Genomic DNA, 9,801 nt, shown 5'->3' with positions numbered 1-9,801 from the left:
ATTTATTTTATGGATAACAATTACTGTCTAGAAATCCTTTTTATTTCTCATAAACTAATGAAATAACATTACCCAAAATACCCTTTGACAAAACCCATTAATCTTAAGAAACAAAAAAATGATGATTTTATATCACCAAACCTAATAAATCTGATCACTCCTTTAGTAGGAGCTACCTCCGTGAATAATCGAGAGCTTTGTTATTAGAGTGAACATCAATGTCTTGAATCATAATTGCTCTATCACGCATTTCACTTTGTATTTGCCAAGTGGTGCAATAGGAGCCAACTTGCCAAGTAGCATGCCACATGGTAGAGTAGATGGTTTGGTGTAGATCTCTCAACTTCAAGATGAGATGCATTGAGATTTGTACTAATTCCCATATTCGAGCTACCTTGAATTCCTCTACACATATCTCGAGAAAAAAGTAGATTGCAAGAAATTGACCCTAGAGTTGCTACGATGACAAGTGATCAAGGCACCCCCACCATGATATTACCGTTGATAAGGAAAAAATCCTACTTCTAGGAAATAAATTCAATAAGGACCAATAATGTTTATTGAGATGAAGAACACACATTGTATATAGATCACAAGCCCATAAGATTTCAAAAAATCTAGATATCATACCTTGACGACCTCCCGATAAGATTTCAAAAAATCTAACATTCCTAACCTAATAAATAAATAAAAAAGTTAATCTAAAATTGAACAATCTTGACTATTCAATTAATCATTAATTCAAGTTAAGTTTCACACAAAAATAATATATGTTAAAGAGGACTGAGTTCTGGGTTCTGGCCTTTTTTATTTTTTTTAACAAAATCATCTCTTGGCCATTTCATGCGTTATATATAAATAATTTCAAATATTAAACACAAAATCATCCACACAAAATAAATGACTTATTTTTTTATCCATAATTGTATAAAATGTGAGATCATAAAGTAGAACTTTAGTTAGAATCCATAAAATGTAAGATCATAAAGTTCATATAGATTTTGATCCAAACCAAATCCGTTCCTAGTTTTCAAATGCTAATTGAGATTTGTATTTCTTTATCATCTTTTATGCTTAAATATAAAATTTAACTAGTTTTAATAGTTAAAATCAGATTTGATCCTAACCAAACCAAACCATGATCTCAGATGATCTGATCCGTTAATTTAATGGGCCATTGAGATCTGAATCAAAACTTTTTAGATCTTTTACCAAGACGGTCTTTAAGCTTTTGATTTTAGTATTGGAGGGATGTGCCAGGCCTGTGCAGTAGTGCAACGCATAGGCGACACTTGAAGACCCCAATAGCAAGCTATTGTGATGGGCCCTCTCCCAAGAAAAATTAATTTAATATCGTGTGGGCCGATGGCCCACGTATCAGATATTAAACTGATAAGAACAGATACTACACTTGATCTTAGCCAAAAGGCCGAGAAAGGTATGCTTTGAAATATTTCTCAACTTTTTTTTTGTAGGCTTCACTTCTTGTTCCCCTTCTCTGGTTAACCGATGTGGGACTAAAGCCAAACAAAAACTTCTCCTTCCTTACTATAAAATACACTTTGAAAAAACTATAGTACCTTATCCAACATCAGCATTATCAATTAAAATTGTTTGATTTGGGGGGATGTTTAATATTTATTCCCGAAAGGTGTCTATCTTCACCTTGAATCAGCTAGAGCCCAGTAAGAACAGCCCAATTCTTATCCAATTCAAAATAGAAGACATTTGTGGGTGATCCACGACAAAGGTGATGGTATTTGTTTTGGTTGATGATTGTCAAAGTGGATTATACATCACCAACATATCTCATGACCACTGTACCCCCATCACCACCAAGACATGATTTTGTAGAGTGACTAGAGTCCATACTTTTGAGCTCCAATCAAACTAAACCTCAATGAGCTCTTAAATAAATCATGTTTCGGTTCATTTCAAACACTAATAAACGTCAATAAAAAACACACACACACACACACACAAGGTATATACCACATGTCTAACTAACAATCTTGATCCATAAATCAATTTGAACTTCTGATCGTTTATCTTGTTTCTTTCCGTAACTTTCCCATTTTTCCCCAATTGAACCAACCTTTGATAGCTTTTTTATTTTGTTCAACGGAACCTCAACTATTATATCGAATTCCTTGACATTTTTCAATAAACAAAGAAAAAGAACTAAGAGATGAATACCCATCGAAAACAAGTAAGAGATGAAAATTCATAGGTTTTCTAGGTGAATGAAAATGCACATGAACTCACTTTTAATAATAACAATTGTGTTTGAACTAGCCAACCCTAAATATTTGGTACAAGGCCTTGTTGTTGTTGTTGCTGTAAAGTTTCTCAGAACTTGTAAATGTTTTATGATGATCTTTTCGATCACCTTCGTATTGTCTTATGGGATAAAGAATATTTTTTTCCCCAAAAAAAAAAAAACAATTTTAGGCGTATAATGTGACTGTAGCTCCATACAAGAGGGAATTTGGTATGGAAGGGGTATTTGGGTTTCTCTTCAGTCTCCTACTACCTAAATGAAGGATTTTTAGGTGTATCATGCAACAATAGCTCTCTATGGGAGGGATATTTGGATTTCTCTTCATGCTCGTACGACCTAAATGAAGGATTCTTCAAAGCCCCCAATACCTCCCGCTCCCTTGAACTAGAGTTGGAAGACGGCTTCACATACTTTTTGGGTGAGAAAATATTTTCTCATCCCCACTTTCAAAGAAAATAATTTTTCCACCACCAAATGATATTCTTCCAAGACTACAAACCACCTTCTTTTTGACATTTTACTAGGTGACAGTTGAATTCATTTTGACATAATTCTTTTCTAAAATCAGAAAAATATATTTTTTTCATAGATTTGATACTCGAAAAATATTTTTCCAAAAGTTTTCTCCACAGACAGAGGAGACAAAAAAAAAATATATCCAGAGTCCATCTCTCAAAAATCAAAATGAAACACGTCAAATACCAGCCACCGTTTGACACTTTTCTGAGTTTCTTCGTCTCCTTTCTTGAACCTCTCTAATCTAAACTACCCTCTCTTATCCGTAAACCTGTAAAAAAACCCAAAAAACCAAAAACCTGTTTACTTATGGCCCTAGTTCCAGCTACAGCCACCGAAGGACCCGTAATCGCAGAAGTAGACATGGGTGCGGACTCATCCGCACCATCAGTTCGAGCCACTGTTGTTCAAGCTTCAACCATCTTCTTCGACACTCCTGCCACTTTAGGTACTTTTTTCCAAATTTATACAAAGTTTCATAAATCAAGTTATTTCTAGGGTTTTTTGGATCAATTGTGTTTCAATTTCACAAAAAAATTGGAGATTGAGTGATTATGATTCATGAATTGTGCTTTGTTTCTTATCAGATAAGGCAGAGAGATTAATTGCTGATGCAGTTTCGTACGGATCACAATTAGTTGTGTTTCCTGAAGCATTCATAGGTGGTTACCCAAGAGGTTCGAATTTCGGTGTTACGATCGGCTCTCGTACTCCTAAAGGGAAAGAGGAGTTTCGAAAGTATCATTCAGCTGCCATTGATGTTCCTGGTGAAAGATTCTTCCTTTTTTCACTCTTTCTACATAATTTATAATGGAAAGATCATGTTTTTGTTTGAATGATTGGCTTTTGTTTAATTATGTTTTTATATTAAGTTGAAGATTGAAAAATGTTAAATTAATATTTTTGTTGTTAAAAAATTCTTCCTTTTTCCCTCTTTCTACATGATTAAATAGAAAGATTGTGTTTTTGTTGAAATGATTCTGTTGGTACTTTTTTTTTAAAATTATTCTATATTAAGTTGAAGATTGAAAAAATGTTAAATTAATTATGTTTCTTTGTGCAATAATTCTGTTGGATTGTTTTGATGCAAACTAATGGATTAATTGGAACTAATATTGCAGAAACATTTGATCAAAATTTATAAATGACTTACTAATGTGGTGGCTGTTTGAGATTCTAGCTTAAGTTTGTCATTTAGACTTCAGGAGAAAAGGGAGTGAGGTGTAGAAAATTTTGACTTAATAGAAATGTGTCTAAGAGAGTTTTAATTGTAAAAAAAATGAGGTAAAACTGCTTAAGGTAAAACTTCTTAACTTTTTTTTTTTTTATAGCTGATTGAGGTTCTTATATTCATAAAGGTTCATGTATATTTTTCCATGTAAACCATCAAACAGTATCCTTTCATCCAATGAAATTCATCCTTAAAGCCGTTGTGAAGAATCTAATATTTGCAATGATGTCTACAGGTCCTGAAGTTGAACGACTAGCCGCAATGGCCGGAAAGTATAAAGTTTATTTAGTGATGGGTGTGATAGAGAGAGAAGGATATACACTGTACTGTACAGTTCTCTTTTTTGATTCCCATGGACATTACCTTGGGAAACACCGTAAACTTATGCCAACAGGATTAGAACGTGTGATATGGGGATTTGGAGATGGATCGACAATTCCTGTATATGATACCCCAATTGGAAAAATAGGTGCACTTATTTGCTGGGAAAACAGAATGCCTCTTTTGAGAACAGCAATGTATGGTAAAGGTAAACATTTCATTATGTTATTTTAATTTTCTAACCATCGTATTAATTGCATTCTTTTGGATAGTAAAAAAATTATGGCAAAAGGTCTAATTTAGGATCACTAAGTCAATTTTCAATATTGAGTCTAGATGATTCACCCAAGTTGGACCCTTGGCATGGGTCCTGAGCTCTCTGCACATTCAGTGGCTTGTCTGACGCAGACGTGCAGGGATTGTGATCTCCGCATTCTTTTTTTATGTTATGGCATTAACCGTCGTTGGTGGTGTGGTGCTTGGTTGCAATTAGACACTAATACCATAAGAGCTATTCCTTGTTTGGTTGTAGGGAATTACGATTTTAGGATTATGCATCCTCCTCCAAAGGAGCAATTTTTTTGTTCGGAAAAACATGGTTTTAACTTATTACCGAATTTCTGTTTAAAATAGAGTTGTTGCTAATCAATCAACAACCCTTTAGGCCCACTTCTGTGATAGAAGAACTACAACTGCATTATTTCTTGAATTCGCTTCTAAAATCCAATCTATTGATCCATCTATCTAAAGGGATCCCTATGCTTACAGGTGTTGAAATATATTGCGCTCCTACAGCTGATGCCAGGGATGTATGGCAGGCGTCCATGACCCATATTGCCCTTGAGGGAGGATGCTTTGTTCTGTCTGCAAACCAGTTCTGCCGAAGGAAAGACTACCCACCTCCTCCAGAGTATGTGTTTGCCGGTACTGATGAAGATCTTTCACCAGAGTCTGTTATATGTGCTGGAGGCAGTGTTATTATTTCACCCTCGGGGACTGTTTTGGCCGGACCCAATTATGAAGGAGAGGCCCTCATCTCAGCTGATCTAGGTATGATGTTCTTGTTCCTCCACTCGTGTTAATGACTCAAATCATCGGTGTAAAGACATATAGGATGATGATGATGATGTCCTAGTTAGGACTTGTCAAACTATTGCCTACATAATTTTTAAAGAACATAAAATTAAAAATTGAAAAGGAGGGAGATAGATAATGATCTTATTTGAGGGAGATCGGACCTCCAAAACCAATTCAAGATGGTTAGTCTCCAAAATTCAATAGGATTATACTAATATTTTCTATGCGTTATTTTTCATTCAATTTACGAGAATTAAATAGATAAAGTCCCAACTACCCACTACAACTCATACCTTCATACAAAATAAAATTCGAACCGACATTTTTCCACTTAAATGGAACTACTACTAAATAATGATTTCATGTTTCTCACAAATGCTAACAAAACTACTCTATCCTATAATATAGTTGCATATTACAAATGGTGGTCTTGACCACTTTCATGTGCACTACCTGTGAGTAGGGGAAGATGGTGTGCCATCCCATCCTCCTCCCCCTCTTGAGCCGGCCCTCATTGAAAACGAGGCTGTTTTTCATAGTTTTGATCATAAAAATCTTTTAAATGGTGTAGATCTTGGAGAAATAGTTCGAGCAAAGTTTGATTTCGATGTGGTTGGACACTATTCAAGACCCGATGTGCTGAGCCTGACTGTGAGGGATCACCCAACAAACCCAGTTTCATTTACATCTACTGCAGCCAAAACCGAAGGTCCACTTAAATCTTAACGGGATTTTCCATATGCATTGACAGCTCAATATTGGGGACATGGCATTCTCTCCCCTAACAGACAGTCTGATTAGCACCATGCTTTTGTCTTCTTGATGAATTTGTTCTCAAGTCAGAATGTAACAAAGTATGGTTTTATAACTATCAAGTGTTGGGGAAGGACAATGCTTATGTACTTGTTTACATGTAGTAATTGTTAAGAGAAACTTTAGTGTGGTTTTATTTATCAAAAAAAAAACTTTAGTGTGGTTTTATCATATTTGATTGTTGTAATTGATATAATATAAAGAGAAACTTCTGATCTGTTATTTACTTATTTTGATTGATTGGGCCCTTCACTCGTTGTGTATATATGTTGGGCAGCTATGCATCAACTCGGACCATTTGTCGCAGATCATAATCCTAAAACTTGCATCTGGTGCAGTCCAATCTATCTTCCGTGGTGCCAAAACAAGATTTTAGGTTTCTCACTAGGAAATTGAATGTTGGTCTGTCAAGAACAGCATGTTAATAAATTGGGCGTAAGTAGAGATTAAGATATCGAAATGAATGAGTGAAAAGATTTGAAAATGAATGTATTCAAAATAATACAGTATTGTAACTGTATTATTTTGATAGACATTCAATTACGATAAAGTTGATTGAGATGGTTTAGGCTTAGGCGCATCCACGGAATGCCCATCACAGTCTTAGAAGGATTGGATTATAAAAGTTAATTGTGTTTAGAAGTCGAGATGAAGGACTAAAAGAATGTGGGTTGAGATAATAAAAGTGAATAAGAGCACACATACAATGACAATAAATATATATATATAGGTCCCATTCAGCACCAAACATTTTAGCCAACCATTTTTGTCCTACATGGGTTAGAAGTTTTGGAATGGGCTGATTTTTTGTGAGGATGATCTCTACGGTTAGAAAATCATCTTCACCAAAAATCAGCCCATTCCAAAATTTCTAGCCCCATGTTTACAAGTTGAAAAATCGTGGACCGTTCATTTTTTGTAAATCATTTTTGATGGGGTTAGAAGTTTTGGAATGGGCTAATTTTTTGTGATGATGATCTCCTCACCGTAGAGATCATCCTCACCAAAAATCAGCCCATTCCAAAACTTCTAACCCCATCATAAATGCTTTACAAAAAATGGACGGTCCACGATTTTTCAACTGGTAAATATGGGGCTAGAAGTTTTGGAATGGGCTGATTTTTGGTGAGGATGATCTCTATGGTACATATATATATATATGGGTCTCGTTCCTCACCCTAAGTTTTACCCTACACTTTAACAAACGTGTTTTGTCCTACATGGGTTAGAAGTTTTGGAATTGGCTGATTTTTGGTGAGGATGATCTTCTAACCGTAGAGATCATCCTCACCAGGGTTAGAAGTTTTGGAATGGGCTGATTTTTTATGAGAATGATCTTCTAACCGTAGAGATCATCCTCACCAAAAATCAGCACATTCCAAAACTTCTAACCCATGTAGGACAAAACACGTAGGGTGTTGAACGGGACCCATATATATATATATATGGGTCCCGTTCAACACCCTACACTTTACCCTACGTGTTTTGTCCTACATGGGATAGAAGTTTTGGAATGAGTTGATTTTTGGTGAGGATGATCTCTACGATTTTTGGAATTGGTTGATTTTTGGTGAGGATGATCTCTACGGTTAGAAGATCATCATCACCAAAAATCAACCAATTCCAAAACTTCTAACCCCATAAAAAATGGTTTACAAAAAATGGACGATCCACGATTTTTCAACTTGTAGACATGGGGCTAGAAGTTTTGGAATGGGCTGATTTTTGGTGAGGAGGATCATCCTCACCAAAAATTAGTCCATTCCAAAACTTCTAACCCATGTAGAACAAAACACATTTGGTAAAAGCGTAAGGTGTTGAACATTTCCCTATATATATACCCTACACTTTAGCCTACGTGTTTTGTCCTACATGGGTTTGAAATTTTGGAATAGGCTGATTTTTGGTGAGGATGATCTCTATGGTGAGGAGATCATCCTCACCAAAAATCAGCTCATTCCAAAACTTCTAGCTCCAATTTACAAGTTGAAAAATTGTGGACCATCCATTTTTTGTAAATCATTTTTTATGGGGTTAGAAGTTTTGGAATGGGCTGATTTTTGGTGAGGATGATCTCCTCACCGTAGAGATCATCCTCACCAAAAATAAGCCCATTCCAAAACCTCTAACCCATGTTTTGAAAAATGTTTTGCCAAAATATTTGTTGTTGAACATTTCCATATATATATATATATATAGGGTCAGGTTCAAGGGCCATGTGAGAAAACATGTAAGAAAACTTTCGTTTTTCAAAATAAGGGTTAGAGGTTTTGGATTGAGCTGATTTTTGCAAGGATGGTCACTATGATGAGAAGATCATCCTCACAAAAAATCAGCTCAATCAGAAACCTCTAAATCCATCAAAAGTGATTTACAAATTAGTGATAAAAATTGAAAAAAAATCGACGGTCCACATTCTAAATCACTTTTAATGGGGTTAGAAGTTTTAGATTGGGCTGATTTTTTTTTTGGATGATCTTCCCATCATAGAGATCATCCTCACAAAAAATCAGCTCAATCTAAAATTTCTAACCCATATTTTAAAATTTTATTTACCGCCGAAAGTTTTCTTACATGTTTTCTCACATGGCCCTTGAACCTGACCCATATATATATATATATATATATATATATATATATAAATGTAATAAGAATAATAATAATAATAATATTATATTATTATTATTATTATTATTATTATGATGATGATGATGATGATGGTGTTTAAGGCGGCTTTTAATGAATCCAGATACCTGGTACCAAGTAGTCACCTTCGTTCAATGCATTCATCCCTTATAAAGAAAGTCCAGTTGAGGATTTTTGACCAAATATAAAGAATTTTAAATAAATAAAATAAAATAAACGGAAGTCCACGCCCAAACAAAAGAAATAAAATAAAAAAATGCTTTCGTATACCCCAACTCATGGGAAGGCTAGAATATCAAATTTATTAGCTATATAGACAATGAGATTCTCGAAACAAAATTTTATGTAATTCTAACTAAAATTTAATTCTAAATTTAACTTATTCATCAGACCTTCTTTGTAAAGGAAAATGCTGATATTGCATTAAAATGAACATTAATTCTCACATTGCTGATGTGGATATTTGTATAGAATCATAGATATTTTTCATTGAGATAAGAGTGAAAAGCATCTATAATTATGTGTGCACTTTCACATGGGATGCAATTTGATCTGATTCAAATCGAGAATTGAACCAAATCGATAGTTTTGGGTTGGTTTGAAATCAGTTGCGATTTGATTTTGGGTTTAGAAAATGGAGAATCGATCAAATTTGATTTGGTTCTTGTCCATGATTTGTTTAGAACCGAACTAAACTGAGAAACGAACTTTATAAAATAAATAAATAAATTTATTCAGTTATATGAATTATTTTAGGAGTTAAGACATATTTTAATGACTTTTTTATGAATAAATTAATGATTTATTATTTATTATTTATTTATTTATTAATTAAAAATATGTCATTTCCAACCAACCTTATAGGATATTGACAACCCATGGAACCGAGCCTAACCAAACTAAAAATCAACTTTAG

The 9,801-nt window shown here is 34.3% G+C and overlaps 1 protein-coding gene and 1 non-coding gene across 2 annotated transcripts; one reads left to right on the top strand and one right to left on the bottom strand.

Annotated features, from left to right (window-relative positions):
• Positions 1-1,246: 1,246 nt before the first annotated feature.
• Positions 1,247-1,442, bottom strand: LOC147400118 (U2 spliceosomal RNA). The gene has a single exon (XR_015179549.1). It is a non-coding gene; the product is annotated as a U2 spliceosomal RNA (small nuclear RNA).
• A 1,514-nt stretch (positions 1,443-2,956) lies between these two features.
• LOC147400117 (bifunctional nitrilase/nitrile hydratase NIT4B) lies at positions 2,957-6,467 on the top strand. Its single transcript, XM_086445723.1, has 5 exons — positions 2,957-3,245; positions 3,385-3,564; positions 4,264-4,557; positions 5,118-5,399; positions 5,998-6,467. Exons 1-5 carry the CDS (start codon positions 3,107-3,109, stop codon positions 6,150-6,152), a joined length of 1,050 nt encoding a protein of 349 aa, XP_086301849.1. The 5' UTR covers positions 2,957-3,106; the 3' UTR covers positions 6,153-6,467.
• Positions 6,468-9,801: the final 3,334 nt, after the last annotated feature.

The sequence above is a fragment of the Akebia trifoliata genome, chromosome 6 (genome assembly GCF_017979445.1).
Source record: "Akebia trifoliata isolate Shusen 1 chromosome 6, ASM1797944v1, whole genome shotgun sequence".
NCBI lineage: Eukaryota > Viridiplantae > Streptophyta > Magnoliopsida > Ranunculales > Lardizabalaceae > Akebia > Akebia trifoliata.
The sequence above is the reverse complement of the archived record's forward strand: the minus strand, read 5'-3'. Positions and strand labels throughout refer to the sequence as shown.